The 19,873-nt window shown below is 34.0% G+C and overlaps 2 protein-coding genes across 2 annotated transcripts; both read left to right on the plus strand.

Moving 5' to 3' along the window:
• The first annotated feature begins 1,537 nt into the window (after positions 1-1,537).
• LOC124535107 lies at positions 1,538-5,950 on the plus strand. Its single transcript, XM_047111180.1, has 4 exons — positions 1,538-1,582; positions 2,159-2,319; positions 3,816-4,035; positions 5,619-5,950. The coding sequence occupies exons 2-4, from the start codon at positions 2,168-2,170 to the stop codon at positions 5,916-5,918; spliced, it is 672 nt and encodes a 223-aa protein (XP_046967136.1). The 5' UTR covers positions 1,538-1,582; positions 2,159-2,167; the 3' UTR covers positions 5,919-5,950.
• Positions 5,951-17,407: 11,457 nt separating this feature from the next.
• Positions 17,408-19,413, plus strand: LOC124541884. The gene is made up of 3 exons (XM_047119797.1): positions 17,408-17,556; positions 18,397-18,628; positions 19,051-19,413. The coding sequence occupies exons 1-3, from the start codon at positions 17,420-17,422 to the stop codon at positions 19,351-19,353; spliced, it is 672 nt and encodes a 223-aa protein (XP_046975753.1). The 5' UTR covers positions 17,408-17,419; the 3' UTR covers positions 19,354-19,413.
• Positions 19,414-19,873: the final 460 nt, after the last annotated feature.

Raw genomic sequence — 19,873 nt, forward strand, 5'->3', positions numbered from 1 at the left:
TGCTTGGCCAGACGGGCTTGCACAAAGATTTACCACCAAGTATAGTGCTTGGACTGCTTTTAACGTTTCTGGACATAATAACATCAGCCTATGGAGACTTTGCGTTTATATTGCCTAACTGAAACAAATCACTTAACCAATATAGATAAAACTGATACCATAATATATAACGCGTTTTGGAAGAGATTTTAATATCGTATATTTTTATATAAAAAAGTGAAACTGAACTGAAATTTCAAAGAGAAGCTTCGCAATTTCAATTTTAAATTGAGACTATTTTCACGTGACAAGCGTGAATTTCTTAAAAATCCACTGCATAGCATGCATACACTCTTAATTACATATGGCAGCTTCAAACCAAGGCAAGATAAGACTAGCAGCCCATTATTTATTTTCTGAAAGAAGAGCTCTTGAAAAACCTTCAAGTGTTGGATGAAATTCTACCACACGAATGTCCTCGAATCCAATGGGACAATCTAGTGGAATAACCTAGAAAACGTCTTATTTGTAGAGATACCCGCAGCCTAGTCGTTTGACGTATCGACGGCTACTTATAACTAAATTTAAAACGTGGGCTAAAGGTATACTACGACAGTTACGGCACAACTTAGATGTAGCATCAGTAAATGCAATAAAACCGATTACTGCCGATGTATACAACCAATAGAAATAGATCCCTATCGCGCCATTCGGAGCTATTCGTCGCTATAGATTCTCGCGTCAGTTGAACCTGAGAAAGTAAGTGCAGGTGAAGCGACGTGTCAAATTGACGAATATATTAGGTCATTCACATAAGAAATAAATATTGATGATATGGGATACGTACTTAATTCGGATGTGATCGGTTTTACGAATTTTGCCGATGTTACATTTAAGTTGTGTCGTACTATGTTTTCCTTAAGACATGAAATAGGCTTTAAGCAAATTTTATTGATATGTTTTATAATTTCAGCATTTTACAAGAACATTTACACGCATTTATACATTTAGTTACTCACAATAAGTTAATTATAACTGTCCTATGCCAACAATATTAATTCAAGCAATATACGCCTATGAAATCATTTCATTTAAGATTGATAATTGTCTGCGTGGTCAGTAAATTTAACTGAGGGCCAATGCTACTAACATCTTGGTCCTTAACTCTTTGCGATTGTATCGAAATTTCCATCCCATCAGGTAACGAGGGTGAGGAAATAGCGACTGCGTTTGTATTTACGCACATACTTTTACATCATAACTCTGAAACTATAAGCATGTCTCCTATGTCAGCTAGTCTATAAAGGATTGGCGCTGTGACCGAAGTCAGTCAAGAGATCATCATCACTACACTAGGTCACTGAACTTCAACACTTAAATTCATCAAATTACTTGTTAGGGAAAATACAATACTTCCTAACATTTTTCAGAACTTAATGTTTTTTTAACTTAATGATTATAACGATCGTAGCCAATCGAGAACAATAACAATTGGGAAGTCTCATAAATAAGGAAGGTATATAAGTCTAACATATATCTTAGTATATGATAATCTACTTTTTAATTCAGGTGATTTGTAAAACATACTATATCTATACTTGGAGTAAGTTTATATTTATACAAACCGGATAAAAAACCTACTAAATACTTCACTGTGAATTTAATTTATTTAAGTAATTCATTTCATTTCACAATACAAGAAACACAACTAAAACTATAAATATCATATAATAGTATTTATTCAAATAACATACAACTGAGTGTTTATCACAAAACGGAGACTCAGAAGAAATACAGTATACATGTGTTTGAGCAAACGTGTTTGCACACTAACTTGAGCACTAAGCCAGTGTCGCTATTCAAATTTCTGAGAACAATGTGATCATGGTTTTTTACGTGCATTACATTAACAGCCTGCAAATTTTCCACTACAGGGTTAAAGCATCATATTCCACCACGTCCCTCCAATGTGGGTTGGTGGATGCACATGGCATAATTTCGCTAAAAATGGTCAAATGCAGGTTTCCTCACCATGTTTGCCTGAACACAAATTGAGCACAAGAAAATTCAGTGGTGCTTGCCTGGGTTTGAACTCGCAATCATCGGTTAAGATGGTCGCATTCTAACCACTTGGCCATCTCGGCTCTCATAAAATAATAATAAATTAATATTCTTTCAGAAAAACGTCATGTGGATAATAATCTACATGGTAACGTTCGCTGGTGTGGCACACGCAGGAATCTCAAAGTCGGATACCTTCGTCTATTCTCACAATATCCCTCGATATTTGGAAGCTAATCAATCCTTTGCGCAAGCGAAACAATATATACAGAATCATTTGTAAGTAACAAAATGTGTTAACCTTTCGTTATGAAACTGCGTTATATCTTATATTCCTTTTAAGTGGCTCACTCACCCTTCAAACCGGAACAAGAAAATACTAACTGTTGCTTACTGGCTGTAGAGTATATGATGAGTATGTAGGTTTGACAATAAACATCACTAAACCAAAGCCTGAAGTTCTCAGAAATTAAAAAAATAGGTTTTCTTGTAAAACTTGATAAGTGTTTAAAATAAAGTTTTATAAAATACGCAGCTAAATATATATTATTATAATCAGAATAAATTTTCCCGCTTTTACAAGTGTCAATGTTCGTGTCTCCAGATTAAAAATATAATATCTAATAGACAACGCGACAGATGCTCGCCTGTACAAAAGAAAAAAATAACACAATATTTATGATATAGTATTACAATCAAATTACACAGACATAAATATGGATCATATATTTAAAAATTCTACTAGTCTTCTTATGAGCGATAAATTTCGTTATGGATTCAAATTGAAATGGCCTTTTATTTGGACGAATAAAAGACCATTTGAATTATAGGAAAAGTTATCTTTTATGATTTCTGACAAGTCACTAAAAGGTCTTTTGAGATCTTTCGACTTGAATGTGAAACAGGCTAAACGCTTCTTTCAAGTTTGCAGTGACTAAAAAAAGTTACAATATTTTGAAAACCCCGTCTGGGTATTCGTTATTCGAATATAAAAAAAGTATCAGTTTAATTGTGTCGTTAATATAAGCGCAACGACCCATAGACAGTATAGTTTTCAATGTTATTTTATTTTTCCATTATTATTTTATTCTGCTTTTATTTAATTTTATTTTATATTCGTTTTTTTTTTTACACTTATCATAACATTTTTTTTCATCCTAAGGTTAATATTTCTTACAGCGATGCCTGTGGGTAGACTACTGTGGACACTTGATGGTACCGTGCAACTACTTATATCATGAAATAAAAAATATTTTTTATTTTTCCTGAATGATTTTATTACCAGGCAGCAGCAGCAAAATTGTAATATGAACGTAATATTTATGAGAAGAGGTATTATGAGCAGAGAAACCTCCTGATCGCATTCATTTATCAAAAACTATAAATTAAAAAAAACATTACTTTACAAATTAAAGCAGAGCAGAGATGATCCAGTGGTTAGAACGCGTGCATCTTAACCGATGATTTCGTGTTCAAACCCGGGCAAGCACCACTGAGTATTCATGTGCTTAATTTGTGTATATAATACATCTCGTTCTCGGCGGTGAAGGAAAACATCGTGAGGAAACCAGCATATGTCAAATTTCATAGAAATTCAGCCACATCTGTATTCCTCCAAACCACAGAGCAACAACAACAACACTCGGAACAGTGTAGTGGGATATGTTCCAAAACCTTATCCTCAAAGGGAGAGGAGGCCTTGACCCAGCAGTGGGAAATTTACAGACTGATGTTTTTGTTCTTGTACAAATATAAAACCAGCTCGTTCCTTTAAGGCCGCAGGGTGAAACATCATACGTCACGGATGAGGCTCTTGCTTTCGGAGGCCTCGCGTCAGTAGCAGGGGGTCTGGTGCAGGCCTTTACAATTGACCCTAGATATTACGAACCAACGAATATAGTTGAAGATTACAATAACTTCGGAAGAGCAAATTACAGTTACGTAGTTAAAATGACCAATGTGTTACTGGAAGATGCAAGCGAGAAAATCATACCGGTAAGGATTATAATACATAGGGTTATTGGTAATTCGACGGAATTCCGTTAGGAGGTAATAGGGGTGACTATTTATATATTATAACTATAGGTATTAAGTTATAATGTTATTTAGGTTTTTTTTCTGAAGTATATTTTTCTAGTTGTTATACATTTTTGGAAGCTAAGAAAACGGATATACTTTTAAAATAATCTGCAAGTTTCATAATGATATTTTCCTATTTTTAAGGCATTGTTGTGGAAAAAAATCATAAAAATATTGAAATAATATCGTTTTCCGTCTCGCATTTTTTAATTTTGGACCGATAACTATGGTTTTAATATTGAAAATAACCATTTTTATGAATAAGTTGTAAATGTTTTAAACATGTTTTTGATAACTTCGATTTTGAATTATTTTGATAAAATCTAAAAAAAAAATAACGCAAAAATTTGTCCCTTTCGAATTATCCATATGAGGGTTAAAATTATGACAAAGAGTCACTCCTATTACCTCCTAGCGGGAATTCGTTGAAATACAAATAACCCTGTATATATACGTATACGTAAATTTAAGTGTTCAAAAGACATAAAATACAATTTCACACGTTTAACATTACGTGAATTTTGTATTCCAACGAGCCAAAATTTGTTAGACCGTGCTTGCTTTTGCGGACTGAATATTCTTGGCCCTTCACAAGTCTTAAGTCGCACTCAGACCAGATTATCGGACATACAAGCATTTCTAGGGGCTGTGTTAATATTTCTCATGTTTTGCATCAAACGTTAAGTTTTATCTATGTTATAACATAGCACCGTTTTATTTATACGTAAAGACAATACTGGCTCAAATATTAATTGAAAGAAAACCATGCAAACATCTATTTTACCAAACTACTCCGTTTAATTGAATATTGTGTAATATTGGGTATAATTTTATTCATGTGACAATTTCTAGTAGAGGTTTCCTTCTTAGAGAGCATTTGGAAGATTATAGTGACGCAACTAAAACGAATACAAAAGCAAAAGCAAATTTGAAGTAGTAATATGATTCAATTCAATTCTTGGTTTAATGGCTTTTAGTTGTGCCGACAGGGCACAGATTATTTCGCCAATGTCACGTACGAAGTAATATGATGTTTCCCAGTATGTTAATAAGTCAGAAGTGTTATCGTTTTAATTATTATTATTTTATTAAGAATTATATTTCGTTTGTTTTTATTATTTAATGTCGCCCCATCTGTCATTTTTTTACTAATTAGGCCAGCTTTATATGTATAATCAACATAGTGACTTCTGTTTTAATTTCTAAACGTAACTACTTTGCCCGTGGTTTCACTAGAGTTTTAGGGTGTTGATTGTCATGTGTTAGACAAAAAAGTAGCCTAAGTGTCATCTCTGGAGCTCATATTTGCTTCATAGGGAGTTTCATGAAATTTGGTTCAGCGTTTTGGTCGCGAAAGAACGACAGACAGACGGACTGACGGACAGAGTTACTTTCACATTTATAATATAATTAATAATTAATATAGATCACGTTGTATTACTAAACAATGTTATATTTTATCAAACATATGTATTTTATAATCAACATATATTTCACAGATAATAAACCTCATGAGATCTCTATGTACCAGAGAACCGTACCTAGGCTGCAATGAGGCTGTGGACGAGAAGGTCAGATCTAATCCCTATGCCTACTACATGCCAGCCCGACTCCTGATACATCTCGGAAAAGTCTCAAAGAACGTGATGAGGAATATCATTTTATTAGAAAAATTATTACGTGACAATGAAGTTGTGTCCTATTTATCTGTGCACGCCAAAGATAGGGGTCTAATGACGGTCGTTAAAAGATTGTCGAAGGCGTATGTCATTATGAAAAGAATGGGATCTTTCAATTAAGTTTAATAGAATAAAATGTTTTAATAAAAAATTGTAAACAAATTATTGATTTCTTTTTTATTTCAATTCAATGGCAGCAAGAGTAAAGAGTAACGAACCTTATGAATATATATTTCTTATAGCTAAATAAATCTTTATAATTTATTTATTTGAAACACCCTCGGAATATTCACAAAATCACTTGTGTAATAAAAGTACACGGACCAGTGCAGTTGGGTACACCACTACAGGCATTTACAGCACTGTTGAATTAAATAAAAAGTAATACACTCTTTAATATTATTTCCTATAACCAGTAGCGGATTTACAAATCTTCCGCTAGTAGGCTAGTAGGCTATTTAATTTTGCCGCCCCTACTATTTTTTGCAACATTTAAGATTTGTGTACTATCGTCCTCATTAGATCGATTTTTCGCCGTTTATTATTATGATTATAATCTAGGTGATATTTCCATCAGTTACTAGATTATTTTTCCAACCCGCTATGTAGTAACGAGTATACGGATTACGGACGTAATGTGTATACACATATAATTATAAGTTTTTATTTTTTTTATTGCTATAAGATAATAACAAATTTGGGCTAAATTTGCCGCCAATCTATATCTGCCGCCCTAGGCTCCAGCCTACCTAGCGTATTGGTAAATCCGCCACTGCCTATAATAATATTATCAATTCTTTTTCGACAAATAGAACATTTGATTATTGATATGTCTAAATAGAATGTCATCGCTGAAACTAAACTGAACGAGAAAAAATAGTGATCAACAGTACCATGCACTCTAGTATGGTAGTATGATGTTTGACAATTGTCAAGCGTAGCAGTAACACTCACCAAGAAATTTGTACGAAATTCTATTTCGATTCATACAACCAATTGAAATAGCTCCCTATCGCGCCATTCGATGCTATTCGTCGCTATAGATTCTCGCGTCAATTAAATCCGAGAAAGCGACTGCATATAAATCGAGGTGTCAAATTGACGAATTTTGTCATATGATTTTACAAGTTATAACCTTTGTGTAAAGATCATATTCACATAAGAAATTAAAATATTCATTAAGAGCCGGTGCCGCTGCGGAAAAAGCTGAAGCCAAAAAAATAACTAAATATTCGTGTATTATATCTAATTACTTTTTTGTTCGATTTGCTGTCGAAACGCTTGGCCCTTGGAGTAGTGGTGCAAAAAGCTTCATCAAAAGTATAACACCTCGCCTCATTGCCTCCACTGGTGACAGGAGGGCTGGTTCGTTTTTTGCCCAGAAGATCGGAATTGCGATTCAACGGGGAAATGCTGCTAGCATTCTTGCCACCATTCCACGCGGTCAAGATTTATACAGTAACTAGTTTTAGTTCATATTTGTATATATATATTTAAGCATTTAATGTTGTTAATTCTTATGTTAATAAACTACATTTACATAAAAAATAAATATTGATAATTTGGGAGACCGTACTCAATCCGGATGTGAATTATGCCGATGCGACATATAAGTTGTGTCGTACGATACCATGTTATATCTATGGCAACATTGTTTACTTGTCTTTATTGACATTGGAGTAGAGTGTATGCAATCACGCATCGTTAATACGATGGAATTAGTTTGTACAGCGCCAAAGTGCCACCAAGAAGGCACTCAAGAAAAGGTTTTATGTGATAATACGATCAATGTAATGGACGTTGATCGAGAAAGTCGCTTATTTTGTGCATTATATAATGGTAGATCCACATGACACGGACTTGGCACCGTCTTTTGACGTACAAACATATATGCCGACTTACAAGTGCGAGTAAAAAAGTGTAAGGTTAAGTAGCCAATATATTATATTATGACGTATTTGTTTAATACTATGTAATATATACACTAATAAGTTTTTAAACTCATGAATTATAACTGGCCATAGTCACATAATGACTTTAATTATGTAACTATGGCAACGGAAAAATAAAGAAGAGGAGACTGGACATTCTTTGGTTGAATATATTTTTATGTTGAATTGTGAATAATAAAATTTTAATAACAAAAAAATCGAATTTACTTGGAGATAATCTTAGATCCTTTTAAAAGTCTACGGATGAAATTGCTGTAAGGAATCATTACCTCCGACTTTTAGTTTTTAGGATGCAGAGTTTTTCCAAACGATTTTCTTAGTAGCATCGTTGCATCTGGGTGCGAATATTTTGAACCAGAGATTTTATTATTTATATTTTTCAGGAACAGTTTAATCAATTAATAATTATTCACTGATCAATTATTTTTTCTCCAATTAATACACATACATACAGACTTTCAATATTCATGCAAAGCTCAGACTTTACCAATACACTGTGTCGTGTCTACGCTGCTAAGCACAGACAAATTCATTATTAGTCTGTGCCAAGTTTATGTTTTGTGGACCTACTATCTATAATGATATTTTACGGCTCTATTTTATTTTATTTTCATTAGGACAACCAACAGAAGGTACAATATCACATACAAACAATAAATGACATTTCAAAATTATCAAAGTAACTATTGACAAGGTAGTCTATAATAATCACAAGAGTGTAGTAGTCGGACATAATGATTTTAAATGAATATGTTTATTTTTATTATTACAGTTATTTCAAACGAGATATTTACCTTGTTTTTTAAAAAAAACGTGGTAAATATCAAGTACTAAATAACTGTAATAATCAAATCAGACATATTACTCGAAAGGCGGCTCGTTTAATCTCCTAAACTGGATTATATATAAAAATAGCATTTACAGCGGTTACACGTGTGGTGTAGGTGGGTTGGTAAGCCTCCCTCGTGTGCAAGGTACGGCCAGCTCTAATATCATTCTGAGAATGCAAGTAGAATTGATTGCTCTAATGCGGACTGTTGCTAAATGCGATTGCTATTTTTTATTTCGAAATTAATTTCTGGTATTGAAAGTATGATCAACCTCAATCACTGTTATGGTGACAAGACGTGTGATTGAGTGGTGATAAGTAAAGGTCGAGAGATGAGCGAATAATTGATATCTTTATTTGGATGCGTTGTGTATTTATAGTATTTACAAAAAATCGTCAACGCAGAATTTGCTGATATATTTTGATACGTTGTATATGTATAGTTGGTTACAAAATTAGCCATGGCAGAATTTGCTGATATTAATATAAGTCATCTACACTGTGTATCAAAACAATGTTACTGTTTTACAAGTAATTAAAAAAATATTATGCTCCATGTATTTTTATTATATATGTAAGAAAGAAACGATGGTGGAAGGATATTAATGAATTAAGTAGTGTGAACATGAGGTACTCATAAAATTGGTACAAGGAACAAACACAAACTTGTTACTCCTGTCACTGATAGCAAACATTTAGTAGGTAACTCTTTAGTGGGACAATGTATACAGTTTTACAATAAGATCCCAAGAAACGTGCAAAATGCCTCTTAAACCAAAAAAAAATTAAATGTCAAAGAACGCTTATGATGATTGTAAAAGGTATTATACAATTAGTAATTTCATTGTTGATAGCACATCATGGAAATAAAATATCTGGCAAATTTTTGTAATATTAAACATGTAATAATAATAATAATAATAATAGCCTTTATTTAACAATCTTTCATACAATTTTAGTAAAATAATCTTATTTAATTATTTGACACCGGTACATGAAGATTGTCTTGCTGTCCAGCATAGGCCTCCCCTAGAGCTCGCCATCGGATGCGATTCTGCGCTTGTCTCGTCCAAGTATGTCCCGCTATTGTTTTGAAATCATCTTCCCATCTACGACGCTGTCTCCCTTTCCTTCGTTTGTATTGTCTCGGGCACCACTCTGTTACGTCCTTACACCATTTATCCTTATTACTCCTAATCATATGACCTGCCCACCTCCATTTTAGTTTTTTAACACAGTAAGTAACATCCGTAACTTTAGTTTTCTTTCTTATAGTATTAAGTTTTATTTTATCTTTTAATTTAATGTTAAGTATGCTCCGTTCCATACTGTGTTGGCAAGTTTCTAACTTATGTATGTTATGGTTAGTTAAGCTCCAGGTTTGGCAACCATATGTCATAACCGGCAGAATACATGTATTAAATATTTTGCTCTTTGCTTTCAGTGGCACGAGTGGGTTTTTCATGATCTCCTTGAGGGACCAGTATCTTTTCCATGCCAAAGTGATTCTGTTATTAATTTATTTTGTTGCCAAATCTGTTGGGGATATGATCTGTCCAAGGTACGTGTATTCCTTTACGTATTCTATGGTTTTTCCATTGACAATTATAGGGGTGTTTTCCGAGTTTGACATTATTTTGGTTTTCGCCGTATTCATTGACAGTCCTACATTATCGCTTTCATACACCAGTTGTTCTAACATCTTTTGTAAACTTTTTGAATCTTCGGAAATTATTATAAGGTCGTCTGCAAATCTAAGGTGGTTTAATCGCACTCCGTTGATAATTAATCCGTAGTTATCCCATTCGAGACGTCTAAACACGTGTTCGAGAACAGCTGAGAAAAGTTTGGGTGACAAAGGATCACCTTGTCTTACTCCTCTTTTTATTGGAAAAAAATCTCCATCTCTTTCAGTTCTTATCTTTGCTTTCATGTTCTTATATATGTTGGTAATCAGTCGAATATACTTTTTCTCATTGAACATGTATAAATAATCATAAATAGACAAAACAAAATCGCTGACTCTCTTTCGTCGGTTCTTCTTTGGTCAGTGTATTCGTTTTCTGACCCTGTGGTAGTGACTAATTTGACAATCAGCAAGTATAATGCTTCTATATTGAATAAAGGAATTGAGAAAGTGGTAACCCTGAAGCTATAATCAGAGTCAGTTTAGATGTCTTGGGCATTGTTTAGTACCAACCCTGATACAACAACGCAACAATACGTTGTATAAACGAATTATTTCCATATGACTTTTAGCATAACTAAACGATTTACGCATTGTGTTCGTTGATAAAATTAATCTTAACTGAAGCTTAGCGAATTAGCATAAATTTGAGTTTAATTAGACGTATACTTTTTTTACGAAGGCGGATAGGTGAAATGGTAATCTTTGCTGATAAATCATATCTCACATCGTCAATTAGCAGAAATATAACATGGAATATGGTGACATTTCAATTGGGGAGATGTTTTCGTATTTGTATCATTATTAAGAACTCGGCAATAGATAAACTTTAATCTGTAAATTGTGTTACAGTATGAGTGAAACTCAGCTCGTGGAGATGGTTTTGGATCGTATTCCATCACGCTGCTCCAATTGCTTCAAAATCAGCTCTTGGACATGCGATTACAAAATTTTCGACTTAAATTCCTCGCGATGTTTTCTTTCACCGCTAAGCAATGGATGAATAAATAAAGTACACACCTTTAAAACTCGTTGTTTGTCCGAGTTTGAATTCAAAATTTTCAATAAAGATGATCGTTGAATATGTTCCAGTCATATTGCCATCTCGTCTTTTAGATGACCTTATTATCTATATTACATCGTACACGATATCAAGGAAAAAATTTGTAGGTCCTTTTGAAAACGAAGGGCTTAAAGACTTTATTTTAAATTTAATTTCTCAAAAATATCATATTGACGCTGACCGCTAAACTGGATCTTATCTTAGAGAGATAAGATCTGAGATGGCCCAATGGTTAGAATGCGTGTATCTTAACCGATGTAAGCACCGCTGTATATATGTGCTTAATTTGTGTTTATAATTCATCTCGTGCTCGGCGGTGAAGGATAACATAGTTAGGAAACCTGCATATGGCTAATTTCATCAAAATTCTGCCACACGTGCGTTCCACCAATCCGCATTAGAACAGCATGATGGAATCTGTTCCAAACCCTCTACTTAATGGGATAGGAGGCCTTAGCCCAGCAGTGGGAAATTTACAGGCTGTTACTTTATTTTCACATCAGAAAGATGATTTATTCGAGAGTAACATAGGATATAATTTCAGTAATATTAAGTTTTAAGCCTGAATTGATGGTCTTTGTGACAGGCTATAACTACTTTAATTCTCCATAAATACCTCGTGCGCGGAATATGTTCCGTTATGCATAAATAATTCTTGAGTTTTGAGCATGCAAGTTATGATTGATGAGCGAACATTTCGTAGTCATAACGTTGCCATTTTCTTTTTCCCAAAAACTTTTTCTGTCTAAATACTCCATTAGTCCTTTATTCAAGCATTTAAATGATAAAGAAACTCACAGACATACAAGAACACTGAAAACATAACACTCTTTTTCGGGTAGTCGTATGTATATAATTTAAATGACATATTTGTCAAAAACCTTAATATATTGAAACAGTAGTTAAATTACAAAAGTTGAATAAAAATCAAAACATAGTATGTTTAAGCCATTTTATAACAAACCAACATTAATACCAATTTTTATTTGGCTGTATAACTTTGAGCCTTAGCTCGGACTTCTATCCGAAACTTTTTTTTCTAGTAATCCCTTAGAACTCCTTCATCCGGTACTGCGGTGTCTGCTGTACACATAATTACTCTTCGTACGACTAACACTCGTGTACCGCAATTCATCCACACTATCCTCAGACATAAAACCAAAAAAAAATAGACGAAGCGCGTGGGACAAACAAGTAAACTCAAATGAAGCTGTCGGTGTATTTTAGCAGATGTGGCAACAGCATGCACAAAGTTGTACTACAGATTATATTGTTTTTGTTTACAAATGTTCAATAGATGTTTAATTACCATTAAATTAATCGTAATAAAAATTGACATTGAGTTAGTATGGGAAAATTAGCACGGATAGAATCGCGAGGCTGTGCTAGTAAAACATGATTTAACTTTTGCATTCAAAATATATAATTAAAATTATAACTCGATTGAAAAATAAAGATAGAAGTCACAGCCAGATTTAGGACATGGGCGTAAAATAAAAAAAAATAGTTTCGTTAATAGAACAAATATATTATTATTATTAATATACTTAGAGTAGAAAAAAATTTAGTTCATCACGACATAGGAGTTCCAAGTATAAGATAGTAATAATTATTACAATAAATATAATGTGAATATGAATGTGGATACCTATAAAATATATATAATACTTAAAATATTCTCAACTTAAAACTAAACATATAATATAATTGGAATGTCTGTTTGTAATACTCATTAAATTAACCGCTTTTTACTAAATGCAGTTGTACATAAACACGGTACATATACATACCTGGCCGTTATTAGTTTCACTGGCCGATAGCTGGTGTAATATAAAGAATATCTTAAGCTACTTTTATTTATTTTAGAATTATGTATAAACTAATAATTAAGACACGCTGAAATGTCCAAATACTGACCAGAACCGAATGCAGCCCTTGTGCATGTCACCACTCTGCCGTAACGTTGGGTGCCTCCCACCAACGATTTAATATTACATTTAAATATAATATAAATAAATATATATTGGACAACATCACATACATTGCTCTGATTTCAATGTAAGTAGCTAAAGTGTTGTGTTATGGAAAATCAGAAGTGACGACGGTACCACAAAGACCCAAGACAACATACAAAACTAAAACCTTTTACTGCATCGACTCGGCCGGGAATCGAATCCGGAATATTGTCGTTGCCTAATATAGGAATAATAAGTTACAGATAGAACACCGAACTGAACGATAGCTTTCTTTGTTAAATTTAAATGGACACGAATTCGCGGGCACAGCCTGTTTTTAATAAAATATGTGTGAAGTTTTGTATATCGAGCGACTTGCCAATAATAGTCGGCTTAAGATAGGCGCACACCTAGGCGGGCCGCAACGCATAACAAAAATTCTCCTGAATCAGTTTCATACATTTTGTATGGGCTATCGCACACCTCAGGCTGGCCGCAACGGGCCGCATCGCAACGCATTGGCGCATCGCTAGCCAGGCGTATTTTTGCGGCGATGTTATGCGTTGCAATGCGGCCCGTCTCAGTGTGCGTTAGCAGACGCAACAACTAGACGGCTGAATGAGTGCTGTTCGCGAATTATCATAATTAATTAATAAAAATAATTAATAAAACAGAAACCGAATCATCAACAATATTTATTCAGGTATTTTTATAGTACTAAAGTTTATTATTTTCTTTAGTAGAACAGTACAAGGAATTGTACGACCTACAACATCCCAAATATGATGATGTACAGAGAAGGAATAATATGGGAAGAGATAGGCGGAATCATAAAACAACATATTGAATAAAAAAAGCTCTTCGTCAGAACTATCCATCTTCTTAGATTGCCAAAACCTGACTGATTATTAGATATTGGGTTGCGGTGCGGCCCGATGCGCCTGCTATATGCTTTGGCGCAATTTTGCAATGCGATGCGTTGAGGCCCGCCGCGGCTATAGTTTGCGCGAGCCTTTAGCGAGTAATTTCATCGTGAAGTTTAGAATTATAACGACGCATCATAATGATATATTTTCATCAATTTTTATAACTCCCCAAAAGAATAATGTCTATGTAATATGTATGTGACAAAAAAGGTTTACAAGTATCGATTTAAGGGTTTAATGTTATTTGTAACATTCAGTTCTTACTCGATACAAATAAGTATTAAAATAGGTAATGTATAAAATAATAATCACAATTTAATTTAAGGAATATAACAGGTACAAATATGTATATAAAGATGTATGTCATTTATATATATAAAACAATAAATCTTTGTTTTTTTAAGTTACAACACAAAGCTTCAAACAATATTGATTTTAAGTAGATATTATATTTTGTTAATTTTACCGTGAACGATAAGAGTTTCAAAGGCGCACCCCACAACACCACCCCAATGCAATTTAGGTGATTATAGAAGTGAGGGATTTTTGTTACGCTCATCCGTCAATCCGATATGTAACGTAATACCCAGAAAAAGTGTCCCCACAGGAGGCACAGCGTCAAGCAGGCAGCCAGCTCTAACAGTGTGCCGTATCTATTTTACCAGAACGCCTCTTAACGCCCCTAATAAATGTAACCAAGGTAATCCCTTGTTCCCAAAATATGCGAGACGAAAATCGTATAAACTTTTTACATTACATTAACAGCCTGTAAATTTCCCACCGCTGGGCTAAGGCCTCTTCTCTCGAGGAGAATGCATCTTGGTGGATACACATGTGACAGAGTTTTGTTGACATTAGTCACATGCAGGCTTCCTCATGTTTTACTTTTCCGCTGAGCACGAGATGAATAATAAAACCAAATTGAGAGTTTGCCTAGCTTTGAACCCGCAATCATCGGTTAAGATGCACGCGTTCTAACTGGGCCATCGCGCCGTATAAAATTTATAACGTCATAATCATACATTTAAAAATACGTTTGCCTATCGGAACGTCAGACATAAGTGAAAACCTGAAAATAGTATCAGTACGAAATACGGCCGGCGCTTAGGGTTAGAGTAAGAGAACAGGAGAATGTCTATCGCTGTCGTGTATGTAAGAGAAAGAGAAGCCTGACGCGCCGTAACGCGTTACGTAACGAAGCGGTTTGCCCATCCCATAAGACTTCCCATAAGACGTTATGACTTCAAAAATATACAACAAAAACAAAATTATACTTTCAAAATAGTGACAGATTCTAGCTAGTAAAACATACCAACAATTTTATAAGATTTAATATTTAGTGTTTTTGTTAAATTGTACAAGAGCAAGTGAATGAAAATGAATGATCAATGATATAAAATTTCAAAATGATTCTCATAAATCAGATCAAGCTCTACTATAAAGTTTCAATATTCAATATTGATCTGTAATCTTTAACTCTTTTGACGGTTGAATTAGCGAAGTAAGGCGGCCCGGGAAGTGTAGTTCATTTCGTCAAAATGACTTCAATTTCGCGGCTGATAAACTCCGGAAGATGATGATAAATGATGATGACAAGCCGAAATAAGTATTTAAAACATCTCTGAATGAAAACTCAAAACGTACAACTTTGTCAAAATGTGACGGACATAACCAAATAAAATTATTAAAAGGTTCCATTGGCGAGCTAAGAAGCCCCATCTATTGAGAAAAAGGTTTGTAACGTATTCTACCTCAGTCCAATGAAAATTAGTGGTTTCTTATCCGACATACCCATGTTTTCCTTTACCTCGCCAGGTATTTTTATTTTCACACATTATAATTGTGTTATTTAGGTTAGTTATATATAATACTAGCGACCCGCTATGACTTGTGTTTGTACTAAATATACTACAGAACTTGTTTATTTACAAAATCACATTAGAAACTTCTAAAATTGACAGCTTTTTCTTAAATATATCGTCCATATTTTATGTACAAAAACCTTTCTCTCGAATCACTCTATCTATTAAAAAAAACGCATCAAAATTCGTTGCGTAATTTTAAAGATCTAAGCATACATAGAGACAGACAGCGGTAAATACCTTTGTTTTATACTATGTAATGATATTTAAAAATATATTAAGTATAAACTATATAAATATTAACGCACCATAAGTTTATATGACCTGTTTCTTTAGAAATAAAATAATTACCGTGACTAATTAGACATTATATAAATATTAGCAATGATTTTTATCGATACTGTCCGCATCCTTCATTCGGTAAGTGCACATTATATAATTATAATATTATTTTCTTACAATTTAGAGATGAAACTTTTCTATATAAACATATAAAACTATGTTATACATAAATATAAATTTTGTCTCTATAGAAAGTATAGTACCACACAACTTAGATGTAGCATCGGCAAATCCAATAAAACCAATTACTGCCGATTTATACAACCAATAGAAATAGTTAACTATCGCGCTATTCGACGCTATTCGTCGATATAGATTCTCGCGTCAGTTGAACCCGAGAAAAAAAGTGCATGTAAATCGACGTGTGAAATTGACGAATATATTAGGTCAAATGACATTACAAGTTATTACGATTGTGTAAAGATCATATTCACATAACAAATAAATATTGATAATTTGGGATAGCGTACTTAATTCGAAAGTGATCGGTTTTACGAATTTTGCCGACGCTACATCTACGTAGTGTCGTACTATACGTTAAAGAAGTTTTTACGATATATAGGATAACATGTCTGTCTGTCTGGAAGGTCATAATAATGACAGAAGTGAGTGTTTGCTCTGGGTTAAGTTGCATAAGCCTTTATCCCGTCAAACGAAATGTATTTCTTGTGGTAGGTTTCTGTGCCTACCTCTCTGGGTAGGTACCTCAGTATTAATTGTCTTCTGGCAAACTTTTATCATTAATATATTCCGGTTTGAAGGTTGAGTGAGCCAGTGTAAATTTCTCACAAATATTGATAGTCATAGTCAAGTTCAGGTTTCCTAACGAGGTTTTCCTTCATCACCGAGCTCGAAATGAATTATAAACACAAATTAAGCACATGAAAATTCACCGGTGCTTGCCTGGGTTTGAACCCGCAATCGTCAGTTAAGATGCACGCGTTCTTACCACTGGGCCATCTCGGCTCATCTGAATTGTTTCATTTTATTTTTCAGATTATAGTCATGCTTGGTTTGGTTTCAATATTGCTGGTCGTAGGCGTTCACGCCGCTGTTGGGAGTCCGGCCTTGACGGCTAATCCGCCATATGTCCAATCAAAGGCGTCGTTCCAAAGTGCCAAATTATACCTACAGGAGAACATGTAAGTACAGATGATCAAATAAAAGGTAACTTTACGGAGCTAGTAAGATGATACTTTAAAATAGTAATATTATTGGTCTTTATAACAATTTTTAGCGCAATTGACATTCACTTATAAGCACTTTGGACTTACCATTTAACGACCAACTCTGTTTCGCGCTCGCTCCTCTTTCAAATCAAATGGTTGGTGACGCATTGGTAATGTAAGGAATGATTAATATTTCTCACAGCGCCATTGTCTATGGGCGGTGGTAACCACTTACCATCAGGTGGCCCATATGCTCGTACGTCAAACTGTACTATAAAAAAGTAGGATTTTTTGCTTGTTTGGATAGTTACTGTCAAATAGTAATACAATAATAAATACAAGAAAAACAGACGCACATTCTCAAATTCTTTAAGGGTTAATATTTTTACTAGAACTTCAGTTGAACTGCAAATAACCCCTTTACTTTTAATAGCTCTTCAATAGAAATTACCAATTTTGATGACAGCAGCTATTATAATATAAATTACCTCAGTTAATTTCATTATTTTCTGAAATCCTATATTTTTCTGGTGAAGATAATTTCCTAATCAGTAGACTAACTGGAAGCAATTCTCTACCATAGTATTGTTGTGTTCGATTTGAAGGATTAGCCAGTACAATTATAGGAATCAGGGAGATATCATCTCCGTAGGTTAGGTATATACGGAATATTTAATTATTTTACTGTTCCAATGTCTGTTAACATCATAAGGGCATTCGGCTTTAAACAATCACGATTGATTATATTATAATCGATACCTAATCAAAGCTGCTTCTGATAGTAACAAACGTTGAGACCATTTCGATTTTCAGACCCTACGACAACCGTAACATCACTAATCCGGAGTTCAGACGACATGCTGCTTACGGAATGATAGCGGCTGTAACCAGCAAGCTAATTGAAGCCTACCTTAAGAACCCCAAGGAATATGATCCCTTAAAAGTACTGAATGACAACGTACCATTGATATGGCAGAACTACAACAGTGAAGCATCCAAACCAGTAAACCGAATCTTAGCTGAAACACAAGCCGCAATCCAACCTGTGAGTTGACATAAGCTACTAATAACTATGAGCTACAATCAATAACTTAATTAATATAATTCGCTAAGTAAGGAAGAACGATTATTGCATTTTTTCGGTGAATCTTAATTAGCATGGAGAAAAAAAAGTATAGAAATCCAGGCAAGCATCACTGATTTTTGTTAGCTTAATTGGTGCTTGAAATTTCTTACGTATAGCCGTGAGGAGAAACATGATGAGGTAAAAAAATCTTCTATGTGTGCACGAACGCGCAATTCCCAAAGCTTGTCCTCAAAATTATAGCTGACCTTAACCAAGCAGCATTAACTGACTACAACTCGTTGATTTTTAAAACATATTCCTTTACTAATCGGTAATATAAATAAGAACGTATTATTTTATTATTAGTCCGCATAAATATTTAACTTCCTAAAAAATTCCAGGTGACAACACTAATAGATTCGCTTTGCGCGTCATCTGACGACATCGATGCCTGCAACAAGGAAGTCGAAGGTAAAGTTGCAGTGGGGGGCGATTTCATGAGAAACCGGGCCAATTTGCTGCTCCAGCTGGGCAAAATTTCGGACATCTTAAGGAGCCATGCGAGCGAGATCAACGATGTCGCATCCAAGGACCAGCAAATACCGTACCTCATTCACAACGTGAATTCACGCTCGTATACATCACTTATTGTTGAATTGACTAAACTCTACGGATATTTGCGTAAAAACGTCAGACCACATTAAATATTATACAATGATTTTGAAACATTATCTTATATTAAATAAACTGAAGCATGATTAGTATATTATGTGTGTATTATTTTAAAATGTTCATGTCAATTTCCTGGATCGAGTATCATGTGGCTGATGGCTACTTCATCTTTGAATTCGGCATTTATTTACGCCAAAACTTTAGAAAGCACACTTGAACCAAACACTCGTCAAACATTCTAATTTTCTGTGAAAAGTATCCCAGTATGACACGAGTGACATAATATTATAATTCGCAAAGTTGTCATCGCATTCATCAATGAAGATCATTAAAGACATTTTAATGTCTGGGCGGTAATCTTTAGTGACCTCATTCTGATCAGGTAGACCATTTGACAGTTAACAAACCTTGTTTTACCTTCAAATAAAAAAAACACTTAAATGTGATCATAGAAACAGGTCAGGAACCAAGTTTCTGTGACAATTTTAGAACATTTAGTTTTCAAAAAAAAATAAAGTTATAATCAAATAGAATTATTTAAAAAAATGTTAG

The sequence above is a fragment of the Vanessa cardui genome, chromosome 2, assembly GCF_905220365.1.
Source record: "Vanessa cardui chromosome 2, ilVanCard2.1, whole genome shotgun sequence".
Lineage (NCBI taxonomy): Eukaryota > Metazoa > Arthropoda > Insecta > Lepidoptera > Nymphalidae > Vanessa > Vanessa cardui.